The 25,604-nt window shown below is 41.0% G+C and overlaps 1 protein-coding gene across 1 annotated transcript in view; it reads left to right on the top strand.

Annotated features, from left to right (window-relative positions):
• ELOVL5 (ELOVL fatty acid elongase 5) overlaps nt 1-25,604 on the top strand; it is a 78,465-nt gene that overhangs the window by 39,210 nt on the left and 13,651 nt on the right. The window contains exons 2-3 of the mRNA XM_045543758.1: nt 9,411-9,476; nt 11,900-12,087. Coding sequence (XP_045399714.1) covers nt 9,419-9,476; nt 11,900-12,087 — 246 coding nt within the window. The 5' untranslated portion in view covers nt 9,411-9,418. The remainder of the gene's footprint in view (nt 1-9,410; nt 9,477-11,899; nt 12,088-25,604) is intronic.

Raw genomic sequence — 25,604 nt, 5'->3', positions numbered from 1 at the left:
GCATAGTAGATACACAATTAAATATTTGTTGACTCAGTGAGTCACCTGCCTTTCAAATGGCTGGTAACATGAAGAGGAGTCATTCCAAGAATCACTAGGTTCACAGAAATAAAACCAGTCACAGGGATAACCCAATCCCCACACTAGATGGGTCTTTTACCTTGCTTTACTGCAGCCTCGTGGACATTAATTAGTTACTTTCAGCAAAGTTCTTTGTGAGAGTGAAGTTCTAAGTCCATCTGCAGCACCCTGGCCTTTACCCACCAGCAAGGAACATTCTGTGTATGAATTATTGTTGCCTTTTTCCAAATGACAATGTGTGCTTCACCCAAGTAAAAATTATCACCCATTCTTCTTCTGGTTTCAAATGAAAATTCAGTTGGCACCTTTCAGATAATAAAAGTCTACAAGAGTAATTTTCTACAGTAGTGAGCCCTTCTCCGAATGCATGTTGGATGGATTGGTGTGTAAGGTTCTAAAAGCTAACTCTGCTGAGAACTTGGGGAAAGAAAAACTTTGAACTTGGTGATCCATTCTGCCGTTTTGCATAAGAATTTTCGTAAAGTAAAATTTTAAAATTGTATTACTCTCCCCTTGTGCCTGCTGAAAAATTTTCTACATTTGAGTTTACTTAGATCAAGCATATTTATGTATTGCTCTCCAAGACTAGAAAAATACATCTGTCTCTGAGTGGGAAGTTCCCTTGAATGTTCATGGTGTGGGTGTTTGTATGTATGTGTGTTGGAGGGAGGATTTAGTGGTTTCACACCTTACAAAATGCCTTTACTGATTATGTAGCAGATGAGAGTTCCAGGTCACTAGCATGGAGGAAATTTTCTGTGAGGAAATGCCTTCTACAACTAGGATTTAGTCCATGTTTTAAAAAGCTGCCATTGTGGGCTCATGTGTGCCATTTTCTCTCCTTTTTATTTTGTAACAGCAAGTATATCTCCTTATTTATAGTATCACCAGTAGATAATTATCATACTCATAGGCCAGATTGGAGTACTTACCCTTGAAGAGTTTGGACTGTAACTACAGAGGTGCAGAATATGTTCCCATATAATGCTTGAGCCCAGAAGTATCTAAATCCTATAAAAGTTGAAGTTGCTGTATGTAAAATGAGTTGTCCAGACAGCAGAGCTACAAGAGATGGGTGGGAGGAGAAAGGGGGAGGCTTTGTAACCCCCAGTCTGGGCCTTTGAGAAAGGATTGGAAATAAATACATGGGAGAGCTGGGAGGAAGGACCACAGATGATGTAAGAACAAAGCTGCTGAGTGAGTGACTCTCTACTGCTTTAGAAGAATGCCCTTTACCAGCAATGGTTAAAATAATGTTCTTTAATTAACTGGTGGCCGCAAAGGTGTGGGAAAGAGAGGCTTCACTTTTGACTGTCTAATCTTATTTTTGTGCCAGGGAATACTGATTGTTGCAGCATTTTAAATTTCCCTCCTAGATTATCCCTTATGGTTGAATGTGAAGTTGTTTGGCTTTCAATCATGGAGCTAACCCAAGTTGTTTGGCTTTCAATCATGGAGCTAACCCGTGGCAGTGCTTTGTAGATAGACTGTCAGTGCCCTCCCTGGTTTTGCAATTACTCATCTAATAACCCCAAATAGGGCTGTGTTCTTTTTCCCCAAGTATGATGTATGGTAGGAAAAAATGACTTTATTAGAGTATTAACAAGCATTTATAACACCCTTAGAATAGAAGTTAAAAAGTACAGGAATTCTTTATGGAAAAAAGAGAGCAAGTACAAATGCATAGCTTGTTAGGATGACAGTACACAGATGTACCACTGTTGCTGTGGTAGATATTTTTCTCGAGCCAAGATTTAATCCAGAGTTATTTATTTAAATGCCAACATTTTAGAGGGATTCTGTTGTCAAGTTGCTTTCATATCTAAAAGCTTGTTAGTACTTGGATGTTCTTTCCCTTATGGTCTTTGTGGCATCCTTTTGTATTTTAACATTCCTGAGCAGGGTGTGGTTATTTTTCTGCTTTCCTTTGGGAGCTGATTTTCCCAACCTAGAAAAACCTTTTTAAATTCAAGAATCAGTGTTGTGACTACCAAATTAAAGCACCATTTAGTTTTTTGTTATTTTGTGTAATTGGCAGCCAGCTTGAGGAGTGTTCCCATGCCTGCTTAACACAAGTTCACTGCTAAAAGGGATGGATGGATATGAGAGAGGAGAATAAACATGCGGAGAAATCTCAGCCTGGCTCCTTGCAAGCACATGGGGTTCCGTACTCAGTTTATAGACTCAGTTCATTTTTAGATGAACTCTGACAATTCAAAAAATAAAAATAAAACAGGATATGATGAGGAAGTTATGCTAGACAGTAGTTAGTTAAACTTCTGCGGCAAACATGTTTTTAAACCAAAAGGAATATGACTTCACTGATTTCACAGGAAGAGGAGCTTTCAAAGCAAGGTGACTGCTACCTGCTAGCTAACATTAGAAGCCAGAAACACCAAGACTTGACCCTAAAGATCTTTACTGTTTTAGAGTCAGTGAATAGCCTGATTGTGGGTTTAGGAAATTAACTTTGTTTACTATAATTCATATATCAACTCCTTACTATAATATGTATTTTTAAAAATTTTGGCCGGGCACTGTGGCTCACCCCTGTAATCCTAGCACTCTAGGAGGCCGAGGCGGGACGATCGCTCAAGGTCAGGAGTTCGAGACCAGCCTGAGCAAGAGCAAGACCCCATCTTTACTAAAAATAGAAAGAAATTATATGGACAGCTAAAAATACATATAGAAAAAATTAGGCGGGCATGGTGGCGCATGCCTATAGTCCCAGCTACTCGGGAGGCTGAGGCAGTAGGATCGCTTGAGCCCAGGAGTCTGAGGTTGCTATGAGCTAGGCTGACGCCACGGCACTCACTCTAGCCCAGGTAACAAAGTGAGACTGTGTCTCAAAAAAAAAAAAAAATCTTGATAACCTTTTAAAACAGACTTGCTTTAAGATCCCAGAACTTTTCAGAATGGCCAAGAGATGACTAGCATTTGCACTCTCACTGAGACAGACACTTCATCTGGAGAACTATGACTGGTTTCCTGTCATCATACCCAGCAGTGGAGCTGCTCTCATTGCATTGTTGCCACCCTGACCCAGTTCCCTGTTGTCCTTAGGAGCCCAGTGGAGAGGAGGGGGACTGATTTGCTGTAAAGCTTATTGTAGTGTCTTTTTTCAAACATCCTTTCAGCAACTCCATTTGATATCAGTTCATAGTGAGCACTGATGTTTATTTAACCTCCCACACGTGATTCACCTGGGCATATGCTATTCCTGGAGGGAACTAACGAGTCAAGAGTAGACACAGATTTTTCCACCTGAGCAGGGCTCTCTTTGGGGCTTTGATTTTTGCTCTTTATTCTGTTCGTGCCTGTATTTCCAGGTTTCTGTATTTCATGCTGTTATTGTTCCGATCTTTCTCTTGAATTCAGGCTTAAGGATCCTAAACTCCTAAAACACATAGTACATGTGGCAGGAACTAGCCTTGGGACACAGAACTAATCCATGGTGGTAGGAGTGATTGAGATGAAGGTGTGCTGAACTCTCATACCCTCCTGCACCTTCAGCTGTCCTTATAAATAGGGGGTAGTTAATAAAGACTGACCAGCCCCATCAGTTCTTTCATAGTGAGATACTTAAATTGAGATATAATTATAATATAGTTGCATGTCTACCAAACACATTCCAGAATTTTATAGTGGGAAGTGGCTTTCAACTAAGAGTCTTTTGGAAAATATACATTAAAAAGGAATTCTTTAAAATCTATTCTAATACCTGCCCTTATTCCATTTTTACTGTTGTCATTTTCTGCATGTGGCTCTTGAACTAGTGAATAGCTTTGAGATACTGTTGCGGTTTTTCAGTGGGTCCTCTTACTACTCCCTGTCATGACCTATGACTTTGGGAAGGCCCCTAGGTTGAGTGCAGGTCAGAGACTCCTAGTTAAAGAGTAGGGGATGCTTTGGCTTGGTGTCAGTGTGGTCTGGTTTCTGGGAGGTGCTGACCACCCCAGCCACGTGCCCTTTCCTGTCAGTGTATGGGGAACCAGCCAGATCAAAGAATGGCTTATTCTTTGCCTGCATGTAGGACCAGAGCTCCTCTCCACTGGGCCTAGTGCTTGGGCTTGGTCCTTGCTAGTACAATTGTACAGAGCAGCTGTGTTTCCACTTGGCCCAGCTCGCCCAAGCTGCCTATAGGGTGATTCAGGTTTTTGAGAATGATGTCACTGGCCCACGCAGCTTGGAAGATGGAGACTGCAGCAGTCAGGCCGGCTGCAGACCTGGCAGTGTGGTTGGGCATCTTGTGCAAAGTGGGTCATGCCGTTCCCATAATTCCAGATCACTGGGCAGAGTGTCAAGAGTTTCACACAGCCCCGTGCCCTCCTGTTCCTTCAGAAAAGTACAAAAGCATGCAGCTCGGCCCACAGACCACTCAGCAAGTGCCCAATTTACTCAGCAGGGCAGGCCGGCTCAGCGTGGCAATGAAGAATTCATTTGCCGAGACCTTTGTACTGTTCATGTGGCACAGCAGATGAGGCCCAGCAAGGGAGATGAAAATGAAAAGGGCAGGGCACTGGCAGGGGGGCCGCAGCCGGGAGGGTGAGGGGACAGTGGCAGTATGAGCAGTTAAGAATTGGCACCCTCTTCTGTTCCCTGCCCGTTGGCCACGTGCTGTCTCTAAGATGCGCTGTGCGATTGACCTCTGTCCACTGCCAAGCAAGGGCTGGGCACCGAGCAGGAAGTGGAGGACAGAAGGCCTCCCACAGTGCTGCCCACTCCAGTCCTGGCCTCTGGGCCTTGAGCATGCCAAGCCCGCCCTGGCTTTAGGGCCATTGCTCTTGCCTGTCTCTGTAGGTGGACCACTCTTTCCCTTGATGGACGTGTGGCTTGCATTCACCATTCAGGCCTCTACCTGTTGGCCACCTTCTCAGGCAGCCTTCTCTAGCTATGTTTTCTAAGACAAATCCCCACTCCATGACTTCACCCCCTTTCCTCTGCTTTACTTTTTCTTGCTAACAGTCATCTTTTGTATCATATTATATATGTGTGCATTTCTGTCTGTAATTAACATGTGCTTATGGTCTTTCTCACCGTCCTGGAATCCCAGGGCCTTGGGGCCTGAGTGCCTGGCACATAGCAGGCACTTGGTAAGCATGTGGTGTGAATGAAAAAGTGAGTGCATGGTATCGAGGGACACCAGATATGTGCCTGGCTAGACAGAAACATGACATTGTGTTGAGAAAATGATGAAAGGAAACCTTTGGTGAAGATGTCTCTTGGTAACCTGTGGAAAAACAAACAACCTTGTCTTAGAAGATTATAGTACATGTCCAGTTGTGGGTGTGGTAGGGGAGATTTCGGGGAAAATATTTAACGTATCAGAGTCCAGCCCAGAATTAGGCCTGGGATTCATGGATCAGGTCTCTCCTGATTAGGGGTATGTGCTCCGGGGGCCACCTTTACCCACCCTTTCTCCCTTCTCACCCGTAGCCATTTCAGGAACAACAGGAGCTCTTTGAAAAATTGTCATTGTTATTTTCCACATATCTGTTCTTTTAGAGAATGTTTTGCTAACTGTTTCAGTATGTTCCTAAGTTTGATTGTGAAAGGTTCTGTAAACCTAAGAGAAGAATTCTTAAGCTGAGAAGAAATACAGTCTAAGAACAGATACAACATTTTTGACAAACATCCTGTCTTATGGGTGCTTTCATAGAGAAGACATTTCATTTTATAAAGGCAAGAAAGTGCTCCTGTGCCTGCCAACTACTGCCGGGCCTCTGTTTGAGATGGGTTTAGATTCAGATTGTTCGGGACAGATGGCTTGTAACAGGATTCTTCAGTATCTCCAAATACTGAATTCCACAGTCCCTTTTGGTAGCCTGCTGCTGGTTTAGTACTCTTGGACTGAAAGTTTGCCTTATGTTTCATCAAGCTGCTTTTCTGTTGCATTGATGGTAGCCTAGAATCTTAAACTGGACTGTGTCCTAGGCTGTTGTCCTTGTAGTAGTAAGTCATTTAGAACAATTCCTGGACTGCCTCATTTTTTCTAGGTCCACTAATGTTCTCCCTCCCCACCCTCACCCCATCTCTCTGTATTCTGTCATTTTTAAACATTTGTTCACTCTTGTTTCCAGCTCGGTCACAGCCCTCTGAAAGACCTCTTAGTTAAAAAACAGAATAATTGATTTGATTATTGTTTTTCTTAGGTATTTTCCTGATGTTAGATCCCAGAATACCATTATTTGAATTTTATTTTTGGAGCATGATATTAAACATATATATGCATCTTGTATTACTATGTGTCATTCTAACATCTTCTCGTTTGCAAACTGGATTTTATTTTTGGTTTACTGTGTCTGGCTTCTTTTCCCCATTATGAATGTCTTGTTTCTTCTGGGTCAGCAGGTCACTGCTTTATATTTATCTCTATTCAACAATCCTTTGTAATAATGCTTGACACGTGTGTATTTAGTTAGTATATTCCTTTTAGTCTTGTCTTTCATATGAGGTAATACCTCTGACAAGTTCTCCTGAGATATTAACCAACTCCCACCTACCTTCTGTTGCTATCCCCCTACGGCATGTACTAGGATTTAGAAGTGTATGTTGTATGTTGTCGCAATGTCTAGGGACTCAGTGGTGGCATTTAGTTAATGATCCCCAGTGCACAGAATAACAGCGTTTCCACTCGGAATGCCAGCAGTGCTCTTGTGGAAACCTGGGATGGCCATGGGTGGTTGATGGTATTCCTTTTCACGGAGTTGATCCTGGGGCAGACATAGAGTAGGAAACATTTATTGAGGGCTTACTACATGCCAGGCACTGCTCTAAGGGCCTCGTGTGTATTAAATAGTTTGCTCTTCTTAAACATAGAGGCAGTTATTCAGTCTGATAGTCATGGCCTTTATGGCCTTGTTCCTCCTTATTTCCTCTTGATCGGCTGTTTGGGATGCAGCCAGTGGGGTGCAGGGGACACTGTGTCCTCCATATACATGGCCCATCATTCATTATAAATGAAATTAAGTTGTGAAGTGTGATTTAGATTTCACAAAAACATGCTGGTTGTTTTCCAAAACTTGGATTCCCTAGATGATTTTCAATAGCTGTTGAAAAAACAGGCAAATTATTTTTTTTAACTGTAGAATTTATAATGCCCTTTAATAGATAAAATATTTCTTATGTAACCATGGAGTCTTTCTAAAGAATTATCTTTAAGAAATATAAAGCTAAACCCGTTCTCTTCACCAGAATTTTCTAAAATTTCTGTCTCCTGAAGAAGTTCAGTCTTGTGGAGGAAAATGGCTTAGGACCAGAATAGTCTAGGGATTACAGTACACTAATCACCTCTTAAAGCGAAGGATATGTTCCAAGACCCCCCAGTGGATGGCTGAAACTGTGGATAGTACTGAACCCTAGATATACTTTGTTTTTTCTATATATACATACCTATAATAATGTTTGATTTATAAATTAGGCAGGTAAGAGATTAATAGCAATAACTAATAAGTAAAATAATTGTGTAAAATAAGAGTTACTTGAACATAAGCACTGCAGTTCTACGGCAGTCAATCTGATAACTGAGAGGGCTACTAAGTAACTAACAGTCTGGGAGCATAGACAACATGGATACACTGGACAAAGGGATGATTCATGTCCCAGGTGGGACAGAGTGTGACAATGGGAAAGTTAAAACTTACAAATTGTGTATTTCTGGAATTTTCCATCTAGTATTTTCAGACCACAGTTGCCCTCAGGTGACTAAAATCTTAGACAGCAAAACTGTGGATAAGAAGGGACTACTTACTATATATTAAAAATTTAATGGTTGAATTACAGAAGTGACCTAGTGCCAACATTGCATAACTGTTGAGGGACAAAGGTGGCTTGATCGTAGCACATCTGTGGGTTTGTGGCAACTGTTGCTTTCTTGGTTTCCAGCCCCAGGTTGAGGGAGGGAGTCAGTACCCTCCCTGAGCTCCCTTGGGCAGTCAGGACAGAACCCCGTGAGCTACTTTCAAAGTGTCATTGATGGCTCCTCCTGTCTCTGCGTTATCTGGGGCTGGATTGGCTTGATTGCAACTACTAGAGCCATTAGATAATTTTATGGTTAAAATAGTCTATCTTGAAACTACATATTCTTATACATACATTTTAGTGTGGCAAGCCAAGGAAGGGGGAGTATTGCTAAATGAGTAACAGCTTAGTTAAGGCAGCTGATACTCAGCTGCCTTTGCCCTTGGAAGTTGTTATATGGGTGATTATTTGTAAAAGGGAAGTACCAGGAAAGTTGAAAATGTATGTCTCCTAACTTTAATAAATTTAATAGAAAATCTAGTCAATACACATATGAAAAGATGCTTAGCTACCCTCTAAATGTATCTCTTATATGGGGGGAAAAGATGGAGGTAAATCTGTAACTACTAACTTTGAGATGGTTTAATAAGTGAAAACAAGCAAGTAATGTGTACACTTCTAACATAATAGTGTTGTTCTGAGGGTTTTTTTACTGTGACCTCCTCCTCATGAGAATATATTTTGCATCCCAGCTGAGTAATCATATAATATTTATAAATATGATAAAGTAAAACTAGAGTTTTATGAGACAGTATTCATTCTCAGAGCAAAGCACTCTGATTCTCTATTATGACCAATTTATTTTTTTTTAATGCTAAGTTGACTTGATCATCTAATAATGGGTTGCAACCCACAATTGTAAAAGCATCCATTTTGCGTAACCTCTTTTGTGTTCAAAAGAAGAAAAATCTCTGGCAGTATACCCAACTTTATTTACCATTTTTAGGTTGCTTCTTAAGAGCCAGGCTTAGGGATTGTGGTTGAGGGAAGTGATGAAATTTTTGCCACCCCCCCTTTTTATTTTTAATGTTTGGATTTTTTTACTGTAGGCATGAAGTATTGTAAAAATAATAATAAAAGTAACAAGCAGAGGAAACTGTCTTTTCACTGTGGCATTCCATTCCCTGCTATGATTCTTCCTGTCTTTGTTGTCTTACCTCAAGTCGCAGTTCTTGCCCAGACAGGATCTTTTCCTGTCTGCCACCTTCAGTCCAGTGAGTTCCACTCTTCTCTCCACTGAGATTTCAGCTTCACGGAAAGAATTTTTATGGAACTGAGAAAAAAAGTTCAGAAAACTGGCACTTCATTTATAAAGTGAATTCACAGGATTGTGTCTTTCCTTTTGATGTTCAAATTAGAACTAGTGCATAAGTTACTTTTGTGAGCTAAAAAAAAATTTAATATGAGGAACTTGACCTTGTCTATAGCATATTCTTTGAAAAGAATTTGTTCTTGTTCTTTTATGAAAAAACACTGTATAAAAACATTTTGGGGTAGAGATTAATCGATATCTTTTTTCTCCTTAATAGGTTTTAAAATGGAAAATTTTGATGCATCACTTAGTCCCTATTTCAAAGCATTGCTAGGCACCCGAGGTAAGATGGTTTTTGGTTTTGCTTACCTTTTGTGGCGCCACCCCCCCCACCCTGCCCCTTATAGCCACTCATAAATATTGCATGAGGAGATTCTGGAAAATGGAAGCATTTTCTGTGATAAGACCGACACTTTATCCTGGATAACAAATGGCCTGGGGGAGTCCTCTGACAGAGACACAGCTGCCGTGTGTAGCCCTCTACTGACTCTAACTGGAGATTGAATTGTGTGTGTGTGTAGCCTGAGAATACCGTAGATTTCACCATTATCAGTGGTATGTTTTTCTCGATTCTTACAAGTCTCTAAAAGAAACTGTTTCCCAAAATGCACAGTCGCAATAGGAGTTTAACATATTGAGTGCCATGTGAGTTGTGTTTAACTCACAATAGTTTTGAGCCCGGGGCCTCATAAAGCAAAATCATGCAGTTGGTTCTCAAAATCTTGTCGATATTCTTATTGTTACAATTAATATTGACAGATTAATTCTAAAAATGTAGATTAAATGAATAGAAGTCAGTGAATTTGCATGGTTTTGAGAACAAGGAAGTTATTCCTCAGTGCTCTTTACCAGCTGTCCTCCCTCAAAGCTCAGTGGCCACATTGCTCACATGCGCATGCCTGAACCAGCCACCAGACAGAGGGTTAGGACCACGACTGGCCAGATTTTGAAGATTGGGGGGCCCTCTGCCCTGGAAGCACTTAGCAGTGTGAGAGGATGGATACCTGCCAATTTGGGAAGATGAAGATCTGTTACAAAATAAATAAAGCAAGGTGTAAAACAGAGCTTTAAGTAAATGGAAGGAATGGCAGGAAATGGAAGATACATGTGCATTTATTGGGTTTGTGACATATGTGTACACACAAAATATGTAACATTCTAATGTTAGTTGCTAAGTGGGAACTTGTTTTCTCAAAATTGACAGCCAAGGCCCAGAGCTGAGAACAAAAGGTGTTAAGAATCCCCTTGTTAAGGTTCCTGGGGCCAGCCACTTCCTGAAGCCCTTCCTCTGCAGAGAATTTCTGCAGAGCTGACAGTAACACCCTCCACCATCCCAGCACAACCAGGTGGGAGGGCATGGAGGGCATCTCCCTCTGAAGCCAAGGAAAGCAAGCCATGAGAGAAACACGGGGAAAGTTTATGGTGTCTGCAGGAAAGGGAGAGTGGTGTCAGTGGCCCAAGAGGACTTATGCCCTATGGAACATGTGCTTGTCCTGTGAGATCAAGGGGAAAAGAATCAGAGTAGCAAGATGGTCCCACCCAGGGGGTCAGAGAAAGGGCAGAGACTGTTCCCATTAGCTGCTGCTTCTCCAAAGATGCAGGAGGTAAATCCTGCATATGCCTCTGAGCTCCAGAGTTGGGGATCTTGGCAGGCAGATAAGATTGAGGAGCTACAGGTTTTGGGGGATCATTATAGCAGGATGGAAAGGGGAATGTGCTGCAGAGGCAGCTCCCTGTGGATCAGCCAGAGGATGAAGTTGACTCTTTCAGGAGACAGATAATACCTAGAGAATCTGGCTGCCGGGGAGGTTACTGCCATCTGAGAGGCTGTCAGTTTGCTCCTGGCAGCTGCTTCACCTGTTTTCCTCTCCCTCCTGCTCCCTGCCCAGTAAAGGGTACAGGGCAGGGGAGGTCTCTCCTACACCAGCAGTTCTTTAAATCAGTGTAGGTTTTCTCTCTCAAGTTACTACTGGTAGCTCCTCGTGTAGTTCCTTAAATACTATACCCTAGACACTTATCTGATCATTGCTGCTTTGCCATCATGTTTTGTTTTTTTAATCATTGTCCCCTCTGCTGTTGACCATTGCAGTCATAGCAGATGCTGCCTTTCTGATTAGCAACAGTGTCACTAACTTGGCTAAGTGGCACGTTTTCTCTGAGTCTGCATGTGCTGGGCAGACTCGCTGACACTTGGCTGAGATGGAGGACTTCAGAGTTCACAGACCGCCATTTCTAGGGTTTCATTACCCCATGTGTGATCCAACAAATCTGGTTAATAAATCCAGTTAGTGGAAAACCTAGCTTTCTCCTTATTTTCTTTTGAATTCTTTGGAAATGATATTTTTATTTTGATTTTACTTAGTAAAAACCATGAGTAATACACATTGTTATTCAGAACATTGAACAAGGAAGCTTCACCTTGGTTTTTTTCTTTCTTTCCTTTTTTTCCCCCAAGATCTTATTTGCAATTCTAGAATCAGGTAACACTTTGTTCCCTAAAACAGAATGAGTGTTCCCCACATTGTTTTGTATGTTTTGAAAATTTATGCCTTCTCGTCTGGTTGCTTTGTTGGGATTAGGAACATTAATACTAGGTGATTTTTATAAAATTGTGGTCAGGGAAATTTTTTTTAATGTTTGAAAAGTTGTGGTTATTGTTATATTTACCTTATTAATCACTAAATATTTTCTTTTATTATTTTTCAGATACCAGAGTAAAAGGATGGTTTCTTCTGGACAATTATATACCTACATTGGTCTGTTCCATCATATATTTACTAATTGTGTGGCTGGGACCAAAATACATGAAGAATAGACAGCCATTCTCTTGCCGGGGAATTTTAATGGTGTATAACCTTGGACTCACGTTGCTGTCTCTCTATATGTTCTTTGAGGTAGGTCAGAGGTTAACACAGGCTTCCTTCTCACTTAAAAGTACTCTTGTTGCTGTCCTATATCATATTCCTAAATGAGGAAAGCAGCCACTTGGCATGGGGAGAGAACTGGGTGAGCAAGTATGTTGGTGCATTTTAAGTATGTTATAAAATGAGTTTTTCAAAATGTCAGTTGTTTGTACAAATATGCCTTCTAGAATATCTAAAATAGAAGCGTTTGCTATTGATTTTTTTTGTTATGTTTCATAGGATATTCAGAATTAAAATAGTTTCAAAAATACTTCCATGCAAGTAAAATACAGAGTAGAAAATGAACAAAATTTGAAAAATAGATGTGAGCATTTTACTATTAAGCATTTAATAAGTGCTTGCTTCTTTTTTGGAGGTGGGGGAGGAAGGAAGTGGGTGGGTGATACTTGGTATGTTTTGTGGCAAGTCATCCTCTCTGTCCTGATCTGATAAGTTGTCAAACTCAATTATTTTTCAAAAGCTAAGAAGAGTGGCTAGTGAGATCTGCATTTAGGATTCAAATGGTCTGTGTAAGTTCAGACCCAATTATTTCTTTGATATGACTGGAATATTGAAAATCAAATTTTGTGATCTCAAAAGCAAATGTGGCTTAAATAAAAAAGAAAGACAAATTGGAATCAACACTTCTGTTCTCCCTACTTTGTAAGGGATAATACTACAGCATTTAAAGCTAAAAGCGAGAGGAAAGCTGCCCTCCAATGGTAAGCACAATTTGTGTGCATTTTTCAGGGAATGACTACACACTTTTCAGGCTTACTCGAACGTATTGCTGAGTCCTCTGGGATAGAGAATTAAGCCATAAATAAAACAAACATTCAAGCACTCCTATTTAGGTTTTCAACCTTTTATTGCAGCTTTAATTCTCCAAGGAGTAGTAAGTAGAAGAAGATTGGCCAGGGTACGGAAAATAGGAGAAATTAGTATGAATCTTAAAATTAGTTGTTTAGAGGAAAAAATGAGGTCTCTGTCAGCCCCAAGCTATGGTGGTGTCTCTCTGGCTGGATGTGGTGGTGTGCACGAATGTGGACGTGTCCAGGTGTATGAGCCAGTGGTTAGCACTGTATTTGATCATCAGAGGTGTTGCGTCTATAGATCTGTGTCATGTTCTCCCATGTATGTTTCATAAGCCAAGGTATAGATTTTATGACTGGAACAGTAGATGCTACCAGCATTGCTTTTATGCTTGACAATCCAAGAAATGCTTACAACTCCTTTTTTGCTTTTTTCTGTCCTATTCTAGAATGAAGGCAGTTTAATTAGCCTCCAGGATGGAGATTGCAGGACTGGAGGCAGGGGAAGTACACAGGAGTGACTCCTGGCCCCAGCACTGTGCACATCTCTCAGTGTTCAAGGGACAAAGCCGCAGCCAGCTGTCAGGTTTTTTTAGAGTGAGCTGTTTGTGTTTCCATAATTGATAGATGATAGAGTTATTTCTTTAAGAAAACTTTCATAGAGTTTGTTATTATACATAGCAATATTCTAGAGAAAAATATTTAAGATAATTAATTCTTAGAGAAAGTAAGCATTTGCCTTATGTGTTTTTCAAGCCCTAGAGATATAGCTATAACTTCGTAATTTAACTTCTCTTAAACAGATAATTCCCTATTAAAGAGGGAAAGAAAATTGCTGTATAAACTGCTGCTGTGTACATCTGAGTGAATTTGGGGGTTCTGAAAACACTGTAATATAAAGTATAGATTTTCCTCTGGCGGTTTGGTAAGAACAGTAGAAGACTTTGAGCAGTGTCTAAGCACTGAATACAGAGATTTAAGAGTGTACAGAGGGGGCTGGGCACGGTGGCTCACACCTGTAATCCTAGCACTCTGGGAGGATGAGGCGGAAGGATCGCTCGAGGTCAGGAGTTCGAGACCAGCCTGAGCAAGAGCGAGACCCCCGTCTCTATTAAAAATAAAAAGATTATATGGACAGCTAAAATATATATATAGAAAAAATTAGCCGGGCATGGTGGAGCATGCCTGTAGTCCCAGCTACTCGGGAGGCTGAGGCAGGAGAATTGCTTGAGCCCAGGAGTTTGAGGTTGCTGTGAGCTAGGCTGACGCCATGGCACTCTAGCCTGGGCAACAGAGTGAGACTCTGTCTCAAAGGAAAAAAAAAGAGTATACAGAGGAGAATCACATTTCTGACTCACAATTTAGCGTATATACAGGGGTAATAGACAAGGGGGCAATGGTTCCTTAGATGAGGTTTATAAAAATATATCCAGATCAGATATGCCTGAGTTGAAAATAAGCCCCTAGTACTCGAAAGTAGATGATATTTACATTTGATTTTTGTGTTTTTTCCCCCTATGTTTACATAAGCCCATCAGTAATACAATTATAATGTGTCTGTCCTTTGTCAAGTTTTGAATTTCATTTTAGCTATAGGTTTTTCTTCTTATGCAACAGAGCAAACTGAGATCATCATGAAACCCAGTTGGTTGAGCCTCTCATTTTAAAGAAATGTCCCAGGAGTTGAAGCCATTTGCCCGTGATCACACAGTTGTGCATTGGCATTATTATTTATCTTTATTTACCTTTTTGTTTATCTGCATATTTGGGTCCGTAAAGAATTTTTAAAATAAATAAGCAGTCATTGGTATTTTTGTTTATTTAACCCTGTGGCATAAATTCAGAGCTGCCTCGGGCAAGTTCCAGATTAATACAAATAAAATTAACTGTCACTTAAAGGAAACAGGGAGAAGTCTTGAAAGAAGGGAGATAAGAAGGAAATGAAAGGGGAGTCACCAAAATGTTAAAGTTACTAGAAGGAAAATAACTAAATCCCAATTTTAAAACTGTGAGACTGAGTTTAAAATGTAGACATAATACAGACTTGTTCATAGTTTGTGCATTTGGTAGGAAAAAAATTAGAAGGAAAAAAGAGGTATTACTTCTGATCATCTCATTAATTAGTGTTTATTTCTAGGAAAAAGGTCATTGATCCCTGATTTGAAGTATATTTGTATAGTGGTGTGTTTTAATTTGAAAGTATAGGGCTCCATGGCAAACCTTAGCTTTTTGTTACTAAATTTGGAGTTGCATAACCTCAGAGTCCACAATGAAGGTTTAGAAATAAAATTCCAAGTTGCAGAAGAGAAAGAACTTAGTTTGTATTAGTTACTTAGCTTTGTAAAACTGTGCCCTCATAGCAAACATAAAAATCTTATGTGCCTTTCTACCCCCTGAGATTCAGGGCATATTTCATCTGACTAGAAGCCTGGTTTTTTTTTTTCTTCCAAATTATCCACGTGTCTTTCTCTTGTCTCCAATCCCCAAACTGAGAACCTCTGCCTACATGGTGCCAAGCTGTGTCTTTTATCATTCTGTGTTACCTACCAGTGCTGGACCACGTTTCCCCACCCATCCAGCAAGCTATCAAAGCCACTTTTAACTCCTTTGTTAGAGTATCACAGGTGTTCCGTTTCAGGCAGCTTTGTCCTGGTGTGAAACCATTTTAACACGTCTGCTCTGCTCCCACGGTGCCTCTGACCTCTTAAACCCTAGGCAGAGGGGATCTAATTGTGTGGTTGGTTACAGCCCACAAAGGAGAATCCCTGTTGATCTGCCTGTGCCTCACACACTGATCCTTGGACTCAGCAGCAGCTGCGAGGGAGGCAGGGTCAGTGTTACACAGTGCACATGGCTTTGAACACCCCAGGGACACTGTGTTGAAAGAAAGGACTGCTGGCTCCTTTCCTCAGGAGAAAGCTCTCTGTCCTTTCTTAGCCCGACCATCAGGCTCAGCTCTGCTCAGACTCCATCACCACCAGGCCCTTTCATTCATTTGGGCTTCCAGCCCTTAAAACTCCCTCTTCCTTTCAGACCTGAGCCTGCCTCTGCCTGGCAGTCTCCATCTCCACTGCACAAGGATACAGTTCTGTGAAAGTCAGGAAAGTACCAAGGGAGAGGACTCAGCTCTAGAGCAGCGATTTTTTTTTCCCCCCACCCTTTCTGGTCTCCCTGTTGTTACAAAAAATATGACACATTCCTTTTGATTTGAAATACTCTCATGATGTGCCCATTAACATTCCATCCCTCACCTCACCCCCACTCACAGATCACTGGCTTATAAGAATGAAAAAAGGTCTCTTCCCCATCTTTTCCTTCCCATTGTTACTATGGCTGATTGCTCTTCCAAATGTATCCTGAGTATTAGGATAGGAAAAAAGCAAATGCCAGAACCACATTCATTGTGTTATTTAGCAATCATGGGTTACAAACAAGATTGTTTTTTGAGTAAATGTATGTGTTTCTTTCCTTGGGGTTAGAATTGTATACTTTGAATAGTGTGAGAGAATTATCATTCAAATATTCAGAACATTTAAAATGTAATTTTGAAAAAAATTGATAGCTGGCTAGATGCATCTGGCTTGGCATAAATCCATACTTACTCTTTTTCCCCCTTTGCAATTTTTATTTTAAGTTATAATTTTGGGACTATTTGAAAATATATAAAGTAAAATCATATAGATGATATCTATGTACCTAACAAATGCTGACATTTTATTGGTTTGATTTTTTGTTTATTTAAATATGAAAACATTACAAAAATCCATCTGAAGTACAGCCACTTCCCAGACCCCTCTTGTCTTTTAATGGAGAAATTTAATTCATTTTCATTTAGCATGTTAATTGTTATTTTGTAGTACAGGCACACACCTGGGAGATATTGCAGATTTGGTTTCAGACCACCGCAATAAAGTGAATATTGCAATAAAACAAATTACACAAATTGTTTTGTTTCCCAATGCTTATATAAGTAATGTTTACATTATACTGTAGGCTATGAAGTATGTAATAGCAGTGTGTCTTAAAAAAACAATGAACATACCTTAATTTTAAAATGCTAACAGCCACCTGAGATTTCAGAGAGTCGTCATGTTTTTGCTGGTGAAGGGTCTTGCCTCGATGTTGATGGCTGCTGGCTGATGAGGGTGGTGGTTGCTGAAGGTTGAGGTAGCTGTGGCAATTTCCTAAAATAAGACAGCAACGAAATTTGCTGCATCAGTTGACTCTTCCTTTCACGGAAGAGTTCTCTGTAGCATGTGATGCTGTGTTTGATAGCATTTTACCCACAGTAGAACTTCTCAAAATGGAGTGAGTCCTCTCAAACCCTGCCACTGCTTTATCAACTAAGTTTTGGAATATTCAAAATCCTTTGTTGTCATTTTGACAACATTCACAGCATCTTCACAAGGAGTAGATTCTATCTGAAGAAACCACTTTCTTTGCTCATCCATAAGTAGCAACTCCTCATCTATTAAAGGTCTATCAGGAGTTTGCAGCAATTTAGTCACATCTTCAGGCCGGGCGCGGTGGCTCACGCCTATAATCTTCTAGCACTCTGGGAGGCCAAGGCGGGTGGATCGTTTGAGCTCAGAAGTTCAAGACTAACCTGAGCAAAAGGGAGACTCTGTAATAAAACCCAGCTGGCGCTGTGGTGCACACCTATAGTCCCAGCTACCTGGGAGGCAGAGGAAGAAGGATCACTTAGAGTCCAGGTTACAGTGACAATGGCGCCACTGCACTCTGCTCAGAGTGGCAGAGTGAGACTGTCTCAACAAAAACGAACAAGGCAACTCAGCACCCCTCCTCACAACCCCCAACCTTTTTAAAAATAAAACTACTCCCAAACTCTTGTTAACGTGAATATTTTGACCTCCTCCCATGAATCACAAGTGTCCTTAATGGCATCTAGAATGGTGAATTCTTTCCAGAAGGTTTTCAATTTACTTTGCCCAGATCCATCAGAGGAATTGCTATGGCAGCTCTGTAGCCTTACAAAATGTATTTTGTAAATAATTGGGCTTGGAAATTGAAATTACTTCTTTTATCCCTGGGCTGCAGAGTGGATGTTGTGTTAGCAGGCATGAAAACAATGTTAATCTCCTTTTTTTATCTCCGTCAGAACTCTTCAGTGACCAGGTGCATTATCAATAAGCAGTAATATTTTGAAAGGGATCTTTTTTTCTGAGCAGTAGATATCAAGAGTGGGCTTAAAATATTTAGTAAACCATGCTATAAACAGATGTGCTATCATCTAGCCTTTGTTGTTCCGTGTATAGAACACAAACAGTAGATTGTGCATAATTCTTAAGGGCCCTAGGATTTTTGGAATGGCAAATGAGCATTGACTTCAGTTTCAGGTCACCAACTGCATTAACCCTTAGCAGGAGAATCAGCCTGTGCTTCGAAACTTTGAAGCCAGGCCTTGACTTCTCTTCTCTAGCTCTGAAAGACCTAGGTGGCATCTTCTTCCCGTAGAAGGCTGTTTTGTCTCCATTGAAAATCAGTTATTGGCAGGGCACCATGGCTCACGCCTGTGCCCTAGCACTCCTAGCACTCTGGGGGGCTGAGGCTGGAGGATTGCTTGAGCTGCAGCCTGAGCAAGAGCAAGACTCCATCTCTACAAAAAATAAAAAGTAGAAAAAATTAGTGGGGCATGGTGATACCACCTGTAGTTCCAGCTACTTGGGAGGCTGAGGCAGGAGGATTACTTGAGCCCAGGAGTTTGAGGTTGCTATGGGCTAGGTTGACACCATGGCACTCTAGCCTGGGCAACAAAGCGAGACTCTATTCCAAAAAATCAGTTATTTAGTGTAGCCACCTTCATCAATGATCTTAGCTAGATCTTCTGGATAACTTGCTGTAGCCATCAGCACTAGCTGCTTTACCTTGCACTTTTACGTTGTGAATATGGCTTCTTTTCTTAAACCTCATTAACCAGCCAACCTCTGCTAGCGTCAGAATTTCTGAAGCTTCCTCACTTCTCTCAGCCTTTATAGACTTGAAGAGACTTAGGGCATTTCTCTGGATTAGGCTTTGGCTTAAGGAGATGTCGTGGCTGGTTTGATTTTCTATCCAGACCACTAAAACTTTCTACATATTAACAATAAGGCTGTTTTGCTTTCTTATCATTTGAGTATTTACTAAAGTAGCACTTTTCACTTCTTTCAAGAACTTTTCCTTTGCATTCACAACTTGGTTAACTTGTTTGGTGCAAGAAGCCTAGTTTTTGGCCTGTCTTGGCTTCCCACATGGCGTCCTCACTGAACATGTTCATTTCTACCTTTTGATTTAAAGTGAGAGACGTGAGACTCTTCATTTTCCTTGAACACTTAGAGGCCATTGTAGGGTTATTAATTGGCCTAGTTTCAATGTTATTGTGTCTCAGGGAATAGGGAGGCTGGAGAGGGAGAAAGATGGGGGAATGGCTAGTTAGTGGAGTACTCAGAATACCACATAACATTTATCAATAAGTTTGCTGTCTTATATGGGCATGGTTTATAGTGCTGCAAACAATTACAATAGCAACATTGAAGATAACTGAACACAAGTCACCAATAAAAGATGCTATAATCATAATAAAAAGTTTGAAATATTGCAAGAATTATAAAAATATGACACAAAGACACCAAGTGAGCACATGCTGTTGGAAAAATGATGCCAATAGACTTGCTCAGCACAGGGCTACCACAAACAAATTTAAATATATATCTATATCTGCAAAGTACAATAAGATGAGGTACGCCTGTCTGTCTGTCACTTTCTTTTTTCTTTAAGAGATAGGGTCTCTCTCACCCAGGCTGGAGTGCAGTGGTGTGATCATAGCTCACTACAGCCTCGAACACCTGAGCTCAAGCGATCCTCCTGCCTCAGCCTCTCAAGTAGCTGGGACTACAGGCATGCACCACCACACCCAGCTCATTTTTTAAATTTTTTGTAGAGATGGGGTCTCACTTTGTTGTCCAGGCTGGTCTCTAACCCCTGGCCTCAAACAATGCTACCACCTTGGCCTTTCAAAGTGCTGGGAATTACAGGCATGAGCCACTGTGCGTGGCCTATCACCGTTTTTATATATATGTGTGGTTTTGCTCTTTTTTTCTTTGTTCCTGCTTAAGTTGAATTTTTACATTTTTTTTTAATTTTACTGATTTGAAAGGTACTCATTCTGTTATTTGAGTGGTTACCCATGAATTTTTACCATGCATCCTTTTTTTGTTGTTGTTATTTTTATTTTTTCATTTTATTTTATTTATTTTGAGACAGAGTCTTACTCTGTTTCCCAGACTAGAATGCAGTGGTGTCATGATAGCTCACTGAAACCTCAAACTCCTGGGCTCAACTGATCCTCCTGCCTCAGCCTCCTGAGTAGCTGGGACTACAGGCATATGCTACTACTCCTCGATAATTTTTCTATTTTTTTGTAGAGAAGGGATCTCTTTCTTGCTCAGGATGGTCTCGAACTCCTGGCCTCAAGCAATCCTCTCACCTCGGCCTCCCGAAGTGCTAGGATCACAGGCATGAGCCACTGTGCCCAGTCAAGTGCATCCTTGCCTTAATATTAAGTCTGAAGTGAATCAATATTTTATTTCTGTTCTTCTGAAAAATTCAAGAACCTTAGAAAATTTCGGCTCTGATTCCCATCTTCCATGTTACTGTTGTTAGGGGTCTACCTTCTTTTAAGGTTCTGAACAATCAGTCACCATTATTGCAGGCAGTGCTTACTGGTTTTCTTTGCTCACTATTTATTGATCTCTGTGAAATCCATTCTTTTAGGTTCAATTTTTTTCTTCTGAAGTAGTGTTTTCTGTGAGGGGCATTTTCTTAGTCTTCATTTGATTGTTTTTATTTGCCTTTACATGTGAATAATATTTTAGCAGGGCTTGGAAGTCTAGATTAACACTTTGAAGGTTTACTCCAGAGAAGTGTACCACGGTCCCACTTTTGTTCATTTGCAGCTAATCTTTTCCTTTCCAGGTACTTAAAAAATTTTTCATTCTTCCAATTCACTCATACTTTCTTTAATTGTGTCTAATCTGCTATTTCATCTGTCTGTTGCATTTTTAGTTTAACTGACTGTATATCTCTTACTTCTGAAAGTTCACTGCTTGTTCTTTTTTCATTCCATAACATGGAAGCATTTGGTTTTTTTCCCCCATGATAGAGATATATGACAGTGATCTCAGAACTTAACTATTTGGTGCATTGCTTTTTAAAGTAGTCATTAAAAAGTTTTCTCACATCTTCATTTGTGAGGTCATGCCTCTGGAATAATTATCAAATCTGTGTTAAATTTCTATACTTCTTAAGACAGAAACAAAGATTTGTTGATTGTTGTATATAAGCATCCCAAACTAGTATTGCTAGGGTCATCTCAGGTAAATGTCTCTTTCTCAAATAAAAGACGTTTTTCAAAGGACTTGAAAGTAAACTGACTTCCCCTTTTCTGAAGAATATTTTTTTGAGGGGTAAAAAGCCTCACCTTATGGGTAGGAGTTAGAGTTTCGTGGGGGTTTTTTGAGACAGAGTCTTGCTCTGTTGTCCTGGTGAGGGTGTGGGTGGCATTATCATAGCTCACTGCAACCTCAAACTGCTGGGTTCAAGCGATCCTCCTGCCTCAGCCTCCGAAGTAGCTGGGACTAAAGGCACACACCACCACACTGAGCTAATTTTTTTATTTTTGGTAGAGATAGTGTCTTGCTCCTGTCCAGGCTGGTCTTGAACTCCTGAGCTCAAGCGATCCTCCCGCCTCAGCCTCGCAGAGTGCTGGTATTATAGGCATGGGTCACTGAGCCTCTCCAGTGTTAGTTTTTTTATGTGTTTTGTATAGCATTTCTCTTAGTATGTTTATGGTGGGGGAGCTGGTTCTGCTTTTGTTCAGCTTGCTATATTGCCAGAACAAGAAGTCAGTATTTTTTTCTTTGAATCATCCTTTGAAAATTTCTTGTGCTTTTTTATTGGAAAGATGAAAAAAAAAAATGAGCATTTGGTGGGCTGGCTGTTCTGTTTGTGCTTTCTAACCTCTGTAATTGTGGGGCTATTAAGCATCTCCCAGGCTCTGGCTTTGAAGGTCCTCTGATGAAACCACATAGCAGTTGCTTTGGAAACATAATATTCTAAACTGTCTTGTTTTCCTTTCCCTTCAGGCTTTCCTAAAATAGCTGTGTTATTGTGGGAAAATAGGACTTGGAAAAACACTTCAACAACCTGGCAATTGATTATTGAATTTTATTTAAAAATTATTTACCAAAATACTTTGAAAAAGATGTTTGTTGTTCTCCTTTTTCCCATTTAACAGAGGCAGAGAGAATTTGAAATGTCTAGTGAGATTAATAGTTAAAAGAAAGGCCTGATCATTGCTTAAAATACTTCTCACTCTTAGTTTCCCTGCAACTGAAATTCCTTGCTCGGAAAGAAAGTTCTCAGAGATTGGAAGGAAACATTGACTTGTCCTTAGTGTGTCTGACACTGCCCTGAGAGAATGCCTCACAGTTGGGAAAATAGAGAGAAGGATGCGGCCCAGACATCCTTCCCTTCATTCCTCACCCCACCCAGGGGAAGGGAAAGGCATGCCTTGTATAGAGAGGAAGCTTTGGGGTTAGTCTAAAGCCAGGCCTACCTCCTTTAAACTGACTCTGCAAACCTTGGGTAACTTGGCTTTGCAGCTGGTGTAGCAAGGAGCACATCACTCTACAAATCCTCAACTAAAGCGAACTTAACTCTGCAAAGCAAGAATCAGTAGGTAGGCTGGAGACCTTTATTTAAATTATACAAGAGATGCTTTGGCTGGGGCTTCCTTATGCAGTTGGAACAACACCATTTCAGCCCTAGTTACTGGCCTTCAAGTGTTAGAAGCAGAAATACTGAACATTTGGCTAAAATCTTACCGAAGACTTACAAAGTGCCTACTTTATGCCAAGTATTGAGCTAACTCATTTTATGCTCATTGCACCACTGCCATCCCCTTTCTACAGACAGAATGTTCCAGGAGGCCTGAACAGTGAGAGAAAAAGGACTGCTGCCGACATACGAGGGCACGGCCAAGGGTTCAGGGAAAATGCCAGACATACCTGTTTCAGGTTGGGCTGAGGACAAGCTGTTTCTTTGTGCTTTGTTCTAAAGATTTCTCAAGTGTACAGAACTTGTCCTTATGACTTAGCCAAGAGTATTACATTCGGCTGTAACCCAAAGGTGTTGCTTGTCATAAGAACAACAAAACACTTCAGGAAGTCATGGGTGTGAAATTATCTTAATGGGCATCCTTATGCTCTGGACATGAAAGATTCGAAATTTTAAAAACCGCATGTTGCCAGGCGTGATGGCTCACACCTATAATCCCAGCTCTTTGGAAGGCCAAAATGGGAGGATTGCTTGGGGCCAGGAGTTCAGACCAGCCTGGGCAACATAGTGAGACCGCATCTCTAAACAAAGTTAAAAAATTAGCCAGGCATGGTGGCACATGCCTGTAGTTCTAGCTACTCAGGAGGCTGAGGCAGGAGGATCGCTTGAGCCCAGGAGTTCAAGGCTGCAGTGAGGTATGATTGCACCACTGCACTCCAGCCTGGGTGGCAAACCAAGACCCTGTCTCATTAAAAAAAAAAAAAAAAAAAAAATGCTTTGACCTGACCCTTGTTCCATATAGTGCCGCCAAGATTGGCCAGCTTAATGCTAAAGGAAATAGGTACTTTTAATTTTGGAGTGGCTGATGATTAATTTTAAACCAGACATATGCTGAAGAAAAAGATGCAACTAAAGGTCTCCTTTTTTTTACAGAATTCTTCATGGATAGAGCATCCCCATAGTGTTCTTACTAAGAATTCAAAAACAGATGAAGAAGGTCAAAGGAGCTTGGAACTGCTAGTTAGGCGCATTTGGACTGAGAGTCAGGGCTCTTGTGCTAATTCCAGTAGTGCCACCATGAAGCTGTGTGACCTTGGGCCACCCATATCACTTCTCGGTCTCTGTTTTCTCATTGAAAATAAGAGCTTGTACCAGATTTTTAAAAAATACATACTTGGTGATTCACATAGAAAAAAATCAAAACTGTGAAAAGTGTCAACCATATATACTCTTGGTGGTGTTGCTTAGAAAACTGCCTTGGGGGTCCTGTGATACAGTTGAATTCAAGTACGGATAGTCTGTTTTCATTACTTTTCGCTCCGTCTCTGCTTAGGGGCGTAGTAAGCACACAGCTCATCGAGCTGTTATCGCTAAAAGCAGCCAACCTTTGGAAAGGGGTTATCTTGTTGCTCTGGCATCTTGGGATGTTGGGGTGAGTGGCTGATAAGGGCCATCCAGGACAATGTTTTTCTACTTATTCTTTAAGTCTTTCAAATGACCTTGTTTCCTGAGAGGCTTTGGTAGCATTTCAGAAAGTGCCGTGGAAATGCTTGTCATGTTTAAAGGTTATACCTTATTTGTGATTAAAAGTGGCATTAGATGGGAGAAGCCAACTCTCACCATTAAAAATGATTCACTCCATGAATTGCATCATCCACACCCAGCTGTGTGATACTCACGTAAATTTTCTTCTTTCAAGGAAAAGATGCATGAAACCACCATTGGTTATTGAATTTGTCTCAGAAGGAGAGAAAAACGCTTCTAGCTAGGTTTTAATTATAGCTCTTCACATGGTCCTTGCTTAATTAAGGTTTGCTTTACTCTAAGGAAGGAAAAAGCACATATGGTTTTGCAGTGGTACCATCTGTATCTTCGTTACTTGGAAGAGGCCTCGGCAAGCAGTAATGCTCCCTTGGTGGTTCCTGGAGTCGGTGGTGGTATGGAGACTGTGTAGGTAGGGGCAGGCTGTTCGTCGTGGCCTGCTTTTTCATTGTAGTACAGTCTTGCCCCTTTTGAACCAATGCACAGAAGCCCAAGGTAGACACCTTCCTTAGTCCATGCCTCACCTTGTCTCACCTCCTGGGCCCTCTGACCTTGCAGTGTCTGCTTACACCCTGCTTGATGAATTTCCGGGGAACTAACCAAAGCAGCTCTTTGGAAAGAAGCCAGGCCTGAGCCGTGAAAGGAAGGGCGGCTGATGTAACTTTGCCTAGAGCATTGTCTCCTCTGATGTGCTGTTTGTACGATGGAGGGAAGGTCAGCCCTTTGCTCTGGGAGTCTCTGGGGTCCACTACCTGTGGGCTCACTATTGTCCTCTGTTGGGGATGGAAGGAGCCGCCCTCCAATACTGGCCCATTTTGTGGAGGTTTGGTGAGGGTCTTAGAAGAATAAGCTTTAACTCAGGCCCTTGGTCTTCGTGTGTGAAGTTACTCTCTACCTTCCGGAGCCAGGAATATTAGAGAATTTCCATATCCCCAGTGTGAAGTTTGATGATGAAGAGTTTTCATCCTTGAACAGAATTCAGGTGAATATCATCAAATTCAAGGCACATTAAAATACTTTCTGACATTTTAATTTCTCCATTTATAAAGCTGAAATGAAATGAAGCTCTCTTTACTTTTTCTTGCTGCAAATGAAGCATTAGGCCTAGAATTTGGAAGAAAAAAATGCAGTAGCTTGAACTCTTTGTCATTAGTTCAGCAAATATTTGCTCAGCACCTCTTGTGTACCAGTCGCTGTGCTGGCTTCTGTCTACACGGGATCCCCAGACACCATCCTTTGAAAGCTGGCGGAGGAGCACAGAGCGGACCCATTAACAAAGTGCTTAAAGGGTGCAAGCGTATGAGCAAATAACTACAACTC

Source organism: Lemur catta, chromosome 2 (assembly GCF_020740605.2).
Source record: "Lemur catta isolate mLemCat1 chromosome 2, mLemCat1.pri, whole genome shotgun sequence".
In the NCBI taxonomy this organism is placed as follows: Eukaryota; Metazoa; Chordata; class Mammalia; order Primates; family Lemuridae; genus Lemur; species Lemur catta.
The sequence above is the reverse complement of the archived record's forward strand: the minus strand, read 5'-3'. Positions and strand labels throughout refer to the sequence as shown.